Source organism: Vanellus vanellus, assembly GCF_965231255.1.
Source record: "Vanellus vanellus genome assembly, chromosome: 3".
NCBI classification, from domain to species: Eukaryota; Metazoa; Chordata; class Aves; order Charadriiformes; family Charadriidae; genus Vanellus; species Vanellus vanellus.
The window spans coordinates 57,672,638-57,687,981 of record NC_138907.1 but is presented as its reverse complement, the minus strand read 5'-3'; the positions used below and the strand labels follow the sequence as shown (position 1 = coordinate 57,687,981).

Below are 15,344 nucleotides of genomic sequence, written 5' to 3'. Positions count from 1 at the left end.
GTTAAGATTTATGCCTTTCATTTGGAACAAGAAACTGAAAGCTGCATTTTATGCTTGAAACTTTTTAGGCGCGGGGAGAATTGGGTTAGTAAAAGCTATTTCTTAAGCATATTCAAGGGGAGGGTCAAATACCTGGTGGGCTGCTGTTCTCAGCAGCCGACACCTTGGAAAAAGGAGTCATTTCCAGGAGGATTCTAGGGCTGTTTCAGTATGTTAAACTATTTCCAAGAAGTGGAATAGATGAATGTGGGCACTTCAAGGAGTGCATAAGGCAAAAAATGTACCCTGACTCCTACAGGCAAGATGTTTGTTAAGACTAAGCCAGATCAATTCTGTCTTAAATAAAACCATAATGTGGAAAAGAATCTAAATAGATGTGCCATGACCCCAAACAGAAAAATGAGTTGCTAAGTTTGTCTAATGCACACAGTTTTCAGCACAGATTAGCTTTCCCAACTAGATTTATTACTACATTATTAAAACAAGAAGTCAACATATACTTTTTTTTTAAACTCCAGTTATTTCCTTAACTTAAAGCACGTAAGAGTTACAGCTTAATATAAACATCTTTGCCTCTAATGACAACTAGCCAAGTTTTGTCAGAGTATCTATTATAATTTCAATGAGGACAAGTACTTTAAGAAATCGCTGTGATACATACCTAGATAATCTTAATTTATTAAGTACTCCTTATAGCCAGAACTCTTATAATAATAAGAATATAACGAAACAGAATTTCCCAAAATACCTAGTATGCTCTCAAGTGAAGAAAAATAGGGATAGCAAAGACTAGACAGAACATGAGAAAAACGCATAAAATTAGGATAAAATGCCCTTCAGCAGCATCAATAAAGGTTAAAGAAGTATACAAACAATTTTTGTTTCCTAAATGGAAGCTTAGTTTTTGGAACTTCAGAAGTATTCTGAAGGGAAATAATAAAGTTTTACGATTAAGTCTCAAAAACGTCACACAGTTATATACAGCATTTTGTTACAGGGCATAGTTAAGGTTGTTTTAGGGTATGCCATTTCAGATGTTTTTATTTGATGGTATGTCAGCTGAGATAAGTGTTAAGATCTAGTGGTAGAGTTTACACGTCACCTAGTGACTCCCAGTGTTACAGTTTTCAGGAAAGCTTTCAACTAACTCTCTAATCAGGGCTGTACTTGGGAACTACAGGCCGATAAAATATTTATGCAGATAAGAGCAGATTGAGTTCACTGAGGTTTACTAATGTTCAGCACCTTTGAAAATCAGCCTAATATGAAAAAAAAATCTGTCTTAAATGACAGCACTGTCTGCAAATCATTATTTATCACAGACTCCTGTCTTCATCATTTGCTTTATTTCTTTGACAACCAAATATTCTTCTATTTAATCACTATACAGAAACCCTTGCCTACACATTAGAAACCCTTGCCTACACCCTACCTTTGACATTAAATGTTCGTGTGGTTTCTCTTTTTCTGTGATGTCTGTGTCCAAGAATCCAGAAAGCTGTGTAAGGAGCTCTTCATACTTTCTGCTGATTTTAGAAGCTTGAGTCACGCTTTCTTCACACTCATTCAAATATTTACTAATCAGACAGAAAAAAAAAACAAAACACCATGTCAGGATGAATGTTTTCTGAAACAGAATTCAAGACAAAAGACATTATCCCAAGATTATTGCTAGCTTCTGCATACCACAAAATGAATTTTTAAAGTTACATATCATTCTCTATATGTTATTTAATACATATAACTTTTGTTGTTGCCTTATGTGTAAACATTTCTTCATCTTTGCTTTTGACAAGCACTTCAAAGAATCTTCTACGATCCCAACCTCATTCTCAGCACAAGACTTCAATAAAACACAAGAACCAGGTGACATCAATAAATAGTGCCCTCAAGATACTAGCAATGAAGGATGAAAGCAAAAGCTTAGAAAAATTAAGGGGGAAGAGAGTGTTCAAATTACAGTAAAATACACTAAAAGCACTTCACATCCCCTCTCTAACAAAGTTGACTGCTGATAAACAAACTCCAGGGAAAGCGAAGCCCCTCTGGACTAATGGAAGCATAGGACATCCAGAGTACCTGCAAAGGGAAGTTTACTAGCAGAAGCAGAGATGGGAGACACAACTTTGCTGTACAGTCTTCTGTAGCATAACACTACTCACGAAAGGAATTGAATAAAAAAGAAAATATCAAGGGACTAACACAAAAGTATGAAGAAAAGGCAGCTTTTTGTCACCAATTTCATAACTCTCAAAAGGTGTCTATTGTGGAGATACATATCCCACATGAAACGTCTGCTATCAGCCTTAACAGCGGGTATCAGTCTGTAAATGCTCTGTAAGAACAAACAACCAAATAACAGAGGGGTCGGTTTAACTCATTGGCATAAATGTGGTTACATCCCTCCTGTTGCCAGGGACAATGACAAGTCCAGCAAACAATCATTGCCACAATCTGCACAGGTAGCAAACATATAGATTCAAATCTCGCTCACAATGCTGCAACACTGAGCAGCATATCTGCAAAACTACAAAGAAAGAGATTGACAAAAAGAGCCAACCAAACAAAGCTCAAAATGACCACTAGTGTAATCCAAGTATCAACTCCAATACCTCTCAGATAACACCCATGAAAGAAGTACTCAGTGGTAGAGCGCAAGACAAAACTATTGAGCTTCCAGTTGAGAAACAAGGTACTTTCTAAAGCATGTTCTTCACAAAGATTTGAACACTAGAATAAAATGAGATGTGAGATATCACCAAACAGCTGTCTAGAGCAAATATTTTATTGAAACTCATTTGCTTATCAGACCATAGCACTGTCCTGTTTTCAAGGTGGGCATGCTAGTCATTTCTGGACTCCTTCTTTTCCATTTCTGATTTCTTCCTCTCTAGGTTGGCAATCAAACAGGCAACAGAGCACCACTCCATAATCAAAAAGCAGCACGAGACTCCTATAGGAAACACACAGTGAGTGCCAACATAGTACATTAAATGGTTATAAGTCACTAAGCAAAAGAGACGGTCCATGAAAAAATTTAAGATGTTTGTTGCCTTAGGAGGGAGATCAGCACAGTTGTTGTCAATGCCGCAAATTGGAAGAGAGTGGAAAAATAACAGAGAGGAATGGAAAATATTAATTACTGGTCTGGACAGGACAAGGATAGTTCCATGTACTACTGCACTGCGCACACTGTGAGCCAAAAGAGCTCTGTCTTCTGCAGCAGGCACTGGCCCTCAGAAGATAAGTGCCTCACAGCTCCCTCACCTCCGGGCACCTTCCTTGCCTCAATAGCCCCAGCAAAATGAAGCTGTGAGATGGCCATTTAAACTGCTGTCCTGAGGAGGGATATGTCAGAAGTGAAAAGGTATGAGACTCCAGACATGCCATACATGCATACCTATATGTTAGAATATTGTATGAGATTGACCATCAACCCAGCAAACTGTTCTGTGGCTCTGAAAAATCAAGGCATACTACACACAGAACCATGCCTGCTTCTAAAAATAAACAATCTGAAGTACAAAGCATGTACTTGACAACTCTACGAATAACCTAATTACCTCCAGTAGAGCCATAAAGGTGTGAGCACCTAGAAAATAGCCAATCAGGTACAAAAAAGTAGAATGCAGCTCTTTCACAGTTTTGCTAGCTCTTCAGAACTAATGAGCAAAGAGAAGGGGAGGAAAAAAAAAAAAAAGCTTTTCACAGTTCAGGCTCTAAAAATACCTCGGCAATAGATCTGTTGAGTAGAAAAGCAACATTTTCAACAGAAGAGATGTGCATCTTGAAAACCAACCACAGAATTCATTAAACATTTTTTACTATATTCCTAGATATAGAATGTAAATGTGCATTTCATACCTACTGGCTTGCTCTTCCCTTTTATTAGCGGTTTTCAGTGAAAATCTTTCTTGAATACCTAATTAGGACTAGTCATGTGCCGTGTACTACCAAGGTGGCCAGGCTAAGCAACTGAAGTTCAATAAATCAATAGATTGACTAGTATTAAGTAGCACATGTAACCACTAGCTGAGGACAAGAAAAAGCTTTGAAAGCATACACTGTAGATTCATGACCAATCCAACATGTTTCTTCCTTCCAAAAGAGCAGACTCACCTCCCATTTGTCCCTTCCCTTTTGCCAGCACTCCAGTGGTACGTTCCAGGTGCACAGCGAACTGGGCCTGGGATTGTTAGAGCTGAAAATTAAGCTTTTTATTTCGCTCACTTCTCTCTTGGAGTAGCTCCCTGGTCCCAATCACCATGCAGCAACATAAACAGAAGTGTGGACACAAGCGTGATGGGCAAAACAGAGCAGCCAGGACCGTACTGAGAGTGACAGCACAGATTTATGCCACATAAAATTGATCATATCACTGTAACAACAGGCTAGTAAGATACACAGTATTTTGGCAGCCTTCTCCCAGTGAGTCAGGCAAACAGGATAGGAGGGTTTTCTTCCGTTTTTTCTTCTTTTTTTTTTTTTTCCCCAAAAGTAGCATTTTAAAAAATCTTAACAACCCTTATCTCAGAGACTCTGATGTTTTTTATGTTGCTAGGATGCATAATACACTTCTTGGCTTAACTATCACCTCACTTGTATTGGAATCATATCTAAAATGTTTGGCAATTGACATCAGCACTCTCCAGGCAGGGCTTTTGGCAAATCAACTGCTAATAGAGTGCACTGCAATGGATTTCTCTATATTTTAAAATAACTTGATTATCCACTTCTACCGCACAAAGCCTGGAGGAGCTGAACAAAATACTTATTTGGAAAATACAGACATCTGGTAAACACTCACCTTGCTTTTAACTAGACAATATTGACAGAGACATGGATATTAGCCTTGTAATGGTGGAAAAAAAATCCATTATAAAAGTCTGTAAGATGTCTATTAATATACTGTGACTAGCACTGATTTTGGAATTTTAAAGTTCAGAATATTTTCACACCAATCAGTTTTATTTGTGATCAACATTGCTATCAGTCTCCATCCCACAGACCTGAAACATTAGAAGTTATGCAGAACTGACAAATCAGTGCTCTGACACACTATGCTAAGAACCGTATAGTTAAGGCTACTATCTTTTATTAAAAGTTTTATGCAATCAGTATGCATGTTAAAAACAAACAAACAAACAAAACTCACACAGCAATATCCAGAAGAAAGCAGAAGAAAAGTCAGACAAAGCTATCATTACTGAAAGCTGAACAAACATTAACATGCTCCCTTCAGGATGCTACTAACTAGGAACTATACCATATTTTCTTTATTACACTGCTCCTAATGGACAGCTTTACACCAAGGAAGAAATGCACTTGTCACTGTTCTGGTTCCAGCTGTGACACAGAAGAGGGGAAAAGAGACCAGAGTGATGCAGCAGCACAGTCACTCGCCACTGCATGGCCCACGCAGCATGTCAAGTGACAGGTAAATGTAAAAGATGCTACATGATAAGGATAGACCAGGGCACTAGACCATAGCTGCAGGTACTGCCCATCACTAGCATGCTATGAAAGGCACAAAGTTTGCCTCAGTGCCATACGTGGAAACACCTGAATGAGGAAACCATACGTATTGTTTCTACTGCACTCAGACAAACAGCCCTCTGTGCTCATTTTTTGTAAACAATGAGGTTACACCAAGCTGACTCATATCATCATTTCTCCTCCAAAGGACAAAACTCTAAAAAACCCATTTATGGGCTAACAACTCAAACCAAAATTCAAATTCCAATGCCTTCCACACACTTAGGTACAACAGTTGTGCAAAGCATTGTAATAGAATTCAGACCTGCAATAAAGTCTGTCCACCATCATATTTTTCTACATTGACAACTGCACCATTCTCTCATCCCAAACAAAAATTGTTTCTCATGTCACATGAATCTTACTTAAGTTTGGCATTTTGCTCATGAAGTTCCTCCTTCAGCTCCCAGTTTTCCTTGAATGCTGCCTGAGCTGTCAGCTCAGCCTGGTTTTTAGAAGTGGCAAGCACACATGCCTCTTCCTCCATCTCCTGAACTCGGGTTTGCAAAGACAGGATGCGAGAGACCTGTCTAGCATTGTTTTCTTTGTAGCTTTCAGCTTCAGCCTTCAGCTCTTGAAAAAAGGCTTCTTTAGAGACTATTCTGGACCTGAGTTCAAGAAGCTATAGACAGAAAAGGAGAAAACTCATTAAAAAGGAAGAATATTTTTGCCCAGACTGATATACATGACTGTATTACAAGTTTAGTGATATGACAAGAAACACATTTTGGAACAAAAGACTAAGAGTCTTCTATCTATACAAGTCTGAGTGGAGGTACACAACTTTATTTCCGTATAACTAGGAAAAAGTAATAGAAGAACTGGGTTTGTAAAACCAAAACCTGCTGTCATGTAATACAATACAACTTTTCAATATAATCTCTTACAGGAAGATAAATTTCTTTACAAATTCAGAATTTAAGAAAAGTCCACCTTAAGTTCTGCTGTATAGCCTTAACTCGCCTCCCTTATGCATCTGCATTACAATCCAGTCATTAACACCACTGTTCCCTCTTTTTTGCCTCCCTCCTCCTTGCTGCCACTTCTGGTGCACAACTACACAGATAATCTATAGCAGTGGGGAGTTGTAACAGCAAAGTAACCTGTTCTATGAGGGTGGAGCCTTTTGATGATTTACAGCATACTCAGAGGCAAATAAATTTTTTAAGAGTTGTACTGTAGGCAACCTTTTCTCAGTTTATGCAAATAGTTATTTTTTTGGTCTGATAATCCAATCAAATGTAGCTGGATTTACACAGAAACAGCAATAGAGCCTTTTAAGGAAGGGTGGGAGGAGGGACACCACCGCCAAATACCAAGGACCTGTTCCAGAGACGATGCTAGACCTTCCCAACAGTTCATGGAGTTCAGTTTTTTTCTTTACTTTCCTCTCTCTCTTTTAGTTAAAAATACCGTTTTCCATTGAACTATTTCTGCTGCATCCTTCTCTAAAAGACTGAGCTTGAGGCAGACAAAGCAGGCACATAAAATTTCAGTGTCTTTTGTCTTGTTAAAAGGAACAAGTAATTTAAAGTGGATTTTTTGTAACAAGAAGTGTTAAGGCATGTGTCATTTCAGCTTTCCTGATAATTCCAATCATAAGCAGCAAGATGCAATCGGAAGCATTTATCTCCTGCATAAAATTAACAGGCAAATAATTAAGACACATTAACTGCTCTTTATGACATGTGCTAGGGCCTTTAACTTGTGGCAAACATTTTAAGGCAACAAATATTTAAGACATTAAACTGCAGTTCAGGACATCAAGAAATTCGCGACTCTGCCAGAAGCTTCCAGTGTGACCAAACCCAAGATACTCAGAGAAATTCCAGGAGGCTGGTGAGCCAAATGAAGGGCAACTGCCTTGCAAAAGAGAGGACCTGCTTCTCCTGCTCCCAGCCACACACACCTGTCCTCTCCCTTACACCAGCTCTGGTATTCATCTAATTCCTCCACAAACAATTAACGCAGATGACAGAAAAGAATTCACTTTCTGTAGAGGAGGAGGAGGAGGAAGGAGAGCTGGCCAAGTCACAGAGAAAATGCTAACACTGAGGTAGGAGGCTCACTCTTGCAGCAGCAGGATATTCTCTGATGAGCTTATGCTTCACCTGCAAGTGCTGGTTTATCAGACACTTTGGAGCTGACAAAAAGCAGCACTGATTTTAAGAAAAGCAGCTCTGCCTTTTCTCAGGCTCACAGGCTGTGTTTCCATACTCCAACCTCTTCTTTGTACTAGCAGAAGCACTTATATTGCTATGAAGGTGAAATAAGATTGGGAAACTGATCCGGCTAAAAACAACTCAGAAGGTGAGGCTTTATTTTTCCATTGCATCAGTTCCCTAACAACAAAGTGCCCCGTAAAACTACAAATATATCTGTGCCAACAGAAGGGATGGGGCAGTGTGGGGAAAGAAACAAGCAGCTGAAGGAACAATAGGATTGCTTTTCTTGGCAGCTGGACCAAGCTATGGTAGCTTAAAGCATTCACAACCTTAAAATTTCTCTGTGGTTCAACTTGCCATCTGCAAAATGTGATATTTTGTCCTCTGTCCATTGTCTTTGTGGTCAGTTCCAATAGCAGAAAAGGCAAGAATAATCCCATATCGTGAGTTTTACAGAGCACTCAGCAGAACAGGGCTCTGACCTCAGCTGGGTCATAAAAGTCTTTATTAACAAGAGCACAAACAGCTGCTTTCTTGACTATTCTTTCACTTTTGCAAGCACAGTGCTGAAAGAATCTATAAATCAGTCAATCATGCTGGCAATAAAGCCATTCAACATTTCCAGTAATAAATTATTTCTATGAAAACATGAGATTCCGTATGGCCTTTTAGAATTGAAATGTAAAGTACTGATCTGATCCTGGATAGCCATTACATGTAGAGGAACTCTGCAGTAACTTCAGGATCAAATGGTCAAATTCAAGCTTAGATGATGAACACTCACCCCTCTAGCTCTGACTGGACAGTGTATTAATTCATTCTCATACAATATTACATGTTCTTGATCTTTCCCATATTCATCATCCACAATTAAAGACATTTTATTTCATTGATAGAGCCTTTTTTAATGTTCATGTGCTATGCAAGTATATTACAAAAGACTTTAGAATATGCAATAGAAATACACATTTGTAAAATGTACAGACATTTAAAGTACTAGTTGGATGAATGTTCACAAGTTTCTATCGAACTTTATGTAATCTACAAATACGTCTGAAGGTATACACCTACATCTATGTATGTAAATAAATGTAAGCACTTCATGTCTCCTAAAGGCAAATTTTACTCCATTTTAAAACTGACCACTGTCCGCATTGCTGAATTGGATCAAAGCAATCTTATTCAGTCATATGCTGAAAAAAGAAACTGTGAAAATAAAGAAACTCTAAAAATTATCCTCTAATAAATCCTCTCTCCTAAGAACTACCAGTCCCACAGGAAGGACAGCAGGAAAAGATGTATGTGTGTTCGTTAGCCTCTCTAGTTACAATCAACTTCATTAGCTCAATCACAACTTCACTGGTGATGAAAGCAAAGCAAATTCAGGGAGCTGTAACGACTGTAATGGAGGAATAGGCGAGGATGGGCAGCTATATCTTAACTCACCAGCAACAGGAGGACATCTATCAGAACTTTTATACAACCACACTTCCAGGTTTCATTACAAAAGATTGGATTTAGGTGACAGTAAAAAGCTACACTGCTTCAAATCTTTCAAAGGTAAGCTCATAATCAGTTCTTGAACATAGAAGCAAGCAGAGTAAAAATTTCATGGAAATTATATGTTCCAAGAAACAAAAGTTCTGCACCAAAACAAAGAAGTTTTGAACTTTCTACAAACTTTCTATTCTCTGCAGAAAGTGACTGCAGAGAATCCTCAGGTTTGGAGAAGGATTTTGAAGTATTTTTAAATATACCTCTGACTGGGCGCAATCATACTTCACTGAAAGTGCTGCAAGTTCACTTTGAGCAGTTTCAGCTGCAGCTCGATAGTGATTCATCTGCTCTCTAGTGACAGGAATATCCAAAAGAATGTGATCATGAGATTCCTGGGAAGACAAGCATGAAAACAAAACCGTTAGACATCAAATTTTTGAACATATTTGCTTCAGTGCTTTTTTTGATTAAGATGCTTAAGGGCTTCTATTCCAAATATGTTATTCCCAGAGTAACTGACCCTTACCGCAAAATAGGATAAGCGGTCACTTTTCTACCAGTCACCACTTTCCTCTGCAAGTTCAGCCAGCAACATCAGTGGTAAAGTATATCGGCATGCAAGATATTCCCTCTCAACAATTCCACAGCCTCCCACTATTTTCAGCTCAGGTTGTTTCCTGCAGTATTTAGCAACATTCAAAAGGTCCCTCTTCTACAAACTTATTCAGTCACTCCTTCAACCTAGGTAAACTTTAACCCAAAGGGAGGACTCAGGTGTCTCTTATGCAAAGAAACACTTTGGATTTTAGACTTCAGTTACATTGCATGCCCCCTCGTTTTTATGTTTATGGTGAAAAAAAAAAAAAATGGCTACCAATGCTCTCTGTGCCACTCGGGATTTTGCAGATTTCTACCATGTCTCGCCTCCAATGTTGCTCTACCAGGTTGAAGAGTTCATGCCTACTCAGACACTCCTACTTGTTCCTTAAAGTCAGTTTTGGACTTGCCCATTTGTGCTTTTACTTCTAATCTGCCAAGGCTAAAGGTCCTTTTGAACTCCTTCACTTGGACATAACTTCAGCTTTCTGAATGATGCATACTTATCCCCAGCAATCACCATACTGACTTCCTTTCGCCCCTTTTCAAGCCCTTCTGATAGATGGCAAGCAGAGGCTCTATGCTTCTAACACAGTCTCCTTCACACCACTTGTACAACTCTTTTAGCTGTGCCTTTTAGATTCTTTATAGTAAGCTTTCTTGTTCTTGTGTGGTTCTGCTCTACAATAGAGCAGAAATGCATTGGATTTCTTGTCCTTTGTTACATAAGTCTTTCAATATGAAAACTCAGACCTGAGGTCTTGATAGGAGTTTCATTAGACAGAACATTGTTTTCAATTGACAGTGACTACAAAATTACAAAATCTAATATCTTCAGAACAAGACTGCGTTTAAGTGATGCTGGGAGCATATATAGCAGAGGACAGAATATGAGATTTTTATTCCATCAGCTCCCACACAGGATGAACAAAACTGCAATCCTAGTGCATTTAGGTATGCATTACAAAATGCAAATCTCGCCCAGCTAATGACTGCTATTGAAACAATATATTCCAATGGAGACAGAGACAATATATCTTCACTTCATGCTCTTCTACGTCAACATTTGTTTCTAGCAGGCTGAGATAACTTGCAAGTTCAGCTCCTACCATTCTAAATAGAGAAGAAAAAAAAAAGCTTTCTAAACAGGTGAACATCTAGCAAAATACTCCTTTACCAAGAAATGCACACAGAAAGCACTGGGGAATAAGGCAAAACTACTAGTTTGGACTGTAGCAGAAGATAAATTACTTCAGGTTAGTTTCTATAATATTGTCAGCTCTTTTCTTTAATCTTTCTTCAATGCACTAGTACACACTGGATTAGATCCATCAAGTTTAACCCCATTCACCTCCCTCAAAGACACTCAGCTGTGCTCTTTCACAAAGGAGTTGCCACTCTCATCAAGCCAGACTGATACCTGTAGTACAGCTCACAGCCACGTACAACATAGCACACAATCTCTGAGATAAGAAGGCTGCTAATTTTCTCAACGCTTTATCACTTTTCTGAGGGAGTGAGGGAAGGCATGTGCCATCTCTTTGCTACTTTGTCTTCCTTTTTGCTCTGCTCCACTTGTTTCACGTTGTACAGCCACATTAAATTCTTTGATGTAGAGAGGGGTTTTTTCATTCTGTAATACACCAGAGCTCCAAAACCATGGCTGGAGCTTGCAAACAGTAACGCTGTATATATTATTTATGTATGTTATTATATTTATATTACTGTATTGCTATATGTTTTCTTTTTCTTCCCTAAACAAACACAACCACTTATGACTCTACAGGAAGAAGTAATACATCTCAACAGTGATGAAATAAAAAATTGCAGCAATAATTAACACAAGAAAACCCTTTACAGCTGGAACTTCTGAAACCTACATTTGTCATACAAATCTGGATTTTAAAATGATGAGCACTTTAAAGATGCAGATACACATCCAGAAGGATTTAAAAGAGGCTTAAATGAAGCCAGGTGCAAGTCAATGGGAATTACCAAATGACTACTTTCACCTCCCTGGAATCTGGCCTGTAGTTGGCAAACGTCACCTGATTCAGAGACAAGAGAAGTTCAACAGTATTCAGAAGTTTATACTTCACCATATACTTTGAAATCAGCTAACTGTTTGAATCACTCACTGCCATTCTGCTTTTGTCAACCCTTCTTTTATTTCCTGCTACATTTCTTGTTTCAACTCTGGCAAAGGCTGCTGCCACTACCACTGCCCCTGCTTTCCAAAAATATGTATTTTAAAAAGTCTCTATTGAAACAGAAAGCCCCCAGTAAGCATTTAAGCACTGACCACTACCCTGAGTGACTTGCCAATGCATTGCCTCTTGCCCATAGCAGATGGACACTACTCAAGGCAGGGATTTCTTCTTCCTGTTTCCGAAGAGCCTAAGCACATTGGGGTTGGCATACCAAAAATAATGACTCACAAACCTTTGTCAACTCCCTTCTTCCTTCGCTTCTACAGAACAAATGGGGGTGAGGGAGGAGGGAGAGAGGTTGAAAATTAAATAATTTGCAATATGATGATACATGACATTAAGTTTTCACAGACTTGCTGTACTAGATTATGTCTTAGGTTACATCAGCAAAGTATGGCATAAAAGCAGAACTTTATGGGAAAGTTTCTGTAGTAACATATGAGCTTTGATGGACTCCACAATATTCAAACCCACATCTAACTAAAACAGACATCTTAACTTTGACTTCTCTGGGTTATATTCACTGGTTCAGCTGCACCAGTTAGGCTTTGTGCACTAATTGCTTCCTTTTGCCACTGCTTTTCATGTGCTCAAGCTTTTATTTCATCTCCCCTTTTATCTCTTCTACACCAATAAATTAAAAAAAAATATCTGAGCAATAAGCATGCGACCTATTTTAACTGAACTACATCTTTTTTTCTCCTTAGATGCTAAGGTAACTAGTGGGCCCTTTTTACCTACATGTTTATATAGGAGTTAGTACACTGGTCGGACTCAGTGGGCTATTCAATCATTTCTATAAATCCCAGAGTCATAACAGTTCATACTCTGCAAACAAACAAAATGAGATATCCTGAATCTGTAATACTAATTCCTAAGAAAAAATTATATTCGTGGATGTATACATGCAAAAATTGCTCTAATTTCTGAAAATACAATGCAGCAGCATAGTTTATTATTTGCTGCAACCAGAATGAAGATGACATCCAACATGAAGTACTGAGAAGAACGTGCAGTTGAAAAATTTCCACACTTTTTTCTTTCTAGATATTATCTAGAAAGAAGTCTAGAACGTACTTTGCCCAATTTGCCTATCAGAGATCTCAAAATGTTTGTATTGATAATGCTTTATCAACTTAAATAGAAATTTGCAAATAACATTTCAAAACCATTTCAGTTCTGTCAGTTTCTCTCACATTACAAAATGTCAGAAATACACAGTTACTTTTGATCACTTCCTACTTGATGAAGCCCTCTTTCCCCTCTCCAATTTCTGCCTGTAACCAGGCCCAACTAATTACTTGCAGTTTGTGTGTGCAATTCAAAAGTTCTTTTTTTGTTGTTGTTCTATGCCTGTGGAGTTTTTATGCATTAGTGTACTGTTCCAGAAACACATAAAACTAAGTAAAGTGCTCCCAACAGCTCAAATAAATTACCAAAGAGATTTTCTAAATACCTTTCAGAAGGGTACTGCTTAGCTCTACCTTCCTCCCTTTGCAGTAATCATTGAAAGGTATTACTGAAAGATAAAAATCACTCTCTGGTGTTGTTCATCTGCTGAAGGAGCCAATTTCAAGCTTGATTAATGGGCCCAAATGAAAGTTTCACGACAATCAAAACTTTAGTCTTACCCACTATTACTACAAGCATCAGTTAAAGCATTTTCGTCTTTTATTTTCCTCTGTTAGGATGAGGTGACTTTGCACCTAAATATAATAAATGTGTCTATGATGAAAGACAGCAGTCATCTCAAGGCAATTACAGAGACACATCACCTACTGTAAATGTTACTTCACATGTTTTTTGTTTTACTTCATCCTTGGCTTGTACAGCTAAATTAAGGAATTTGGATCTCCCCTGACACTTTGTCTCACAGCTTTTCCAAAATTAATAACAAAAAGGAGCGGCTGTGTTTAATCTCAAAATTATAAAAAGGGTAATTGCTGAGACAAAATTTAGGAAAAAAATGTGACAAAATTAAGTGCTTATGGAGGAATTTTTGCAAACCACTTATTGTTCTACTGTTTTTACATTAACAGTGCTGAATAAAGTTAATTAACTTTTGCAAAAGAATAGCTGAAATGAGAGATTTAAAAAACAGACCATCATGCAATGCTAACACTCTTGCAATTTTCCTACAATGCCTGCTATACTTTACTACAGTAGGCAAATATTTTACATATATTTAACTGTGTTGGTATATACACAATTAAGACTGATTAGTACTGTACTTTGATCTACCATTTATAACACACGTTTTATAAATACATAGTTTCTATTGTGCTTCTGAGTCACGAAAGTAACATTCACAAACTCTTTGACTCCAGGTCAGTAGGATGTGGAGCAGGTTATCATCAACTCTAACTAAGCAGTGCTAACAAAAACTTTGTAATCGGGTCAAAGCAGTTGTGTTTAATATAATGGCAGTTGATTTTGCGATTACAAACTACCAAAATTCTGTATTTTTTGTCTCAATATAGCATAATTACAAAATTGATGTTCAGCTATTAAGAAGATACAGAGCTGTTCACACACTAGTAAATTGTTTATCCTTTGGAATACGAAACTGTTACAAGTTTTCAGCTATATCTTCAGTACAAAAAAGTTTGATCCTTCTAAGCAATATCCCTGAGTGTCTCCTTTAAATTCACATCAAAGACAGCAAACCAGTTTCAAAGGAAGAAGAAATTCTTAGATAACTATAAATTCCTACTCCGTGAAAGATACTCCCTTCTGCAACACTTAATAAGAAAAAAACTTTCGTCCTTGAATGTGCAAAGATAAGCTATAGCCATCAGCTGAAGTTCGCTGAGCTACAGCCGAAGTGCACATCTACCGCCGGGTACAGCTCTGCGGCTGCAGAAGTTGCCTTTTTTATTTTCTTAAGAAAAAAAAAAAAAAGAGAGAGAGAGAGAAATTAAATTTAAAGTTGAAAAGGAAACTTGCAAGGGGGGCTTAGTGTCGCCCTCCACAGGAGCAGCCGACGGGGGGGGGGGGGGGGGGGGAAGGATTTTTCGAAAATCGGGGCTTTATTCTCTCATAGGGAAACCGCAAAAAAAAAAAAAGAACTCCAAAGCAGCCCAAAATCCTCTACCCTTTCTGTCTTCTCCTCCGTCCCTCTGTTACCGCCCAGCTTTGCCCTGTGCCGGACGGCGGGGCACGCCAGCCTCGGGGGCTATCACGGGAGCCCCCGGGCCCCTGGCCCCGGCCCCAGCCCCGGACCAACCGGCAGAAGCCCGCCAGGCCGCGGCCGCCCCCCTCCTCCGCGCCCGGGCTGCCTTCCTCCCCGCTCTCCCTCGGGGACGCGGTGCCGGGGCGGGCCGCAGCCTCCCGTCCGCAG

At 38.7% G+C, this 15,344-nt stretch overlaps 1 protein-coding gene across 1 annotated transcript in view; it reads right to left on the bottom strand.

Annotated features, from left to right (window-relative positions):
- Positions 1 to 15,344, bottom strand: part of CCDC170 (coiled-coil domain containing 170) — a gene marked incomplete at its 5' end in the record, with an annotated part of 46,696 nt that overhangs the window by 31,198 nt on the left and 154 nt on the right. Inside the window, 3 exons of the mRNA XM_082480717.1 lie at positions 1,433 to 1,577; positions 5,901 to 6,157; positions 9,458 to 9,589. Of these exons, the coding sequence (XP_082336843.1) occupies positions 1,433 to 1,577; positions 5,901 to 6,157; positions 9,458 to 9,589 (534 nt within the window). The remainder of the gene's footprint in view (positions 1 to 1,432; positions 1,578 to 5,900; positions 6,158 to 9,457; positions 9,590 to 15,344) is intronic.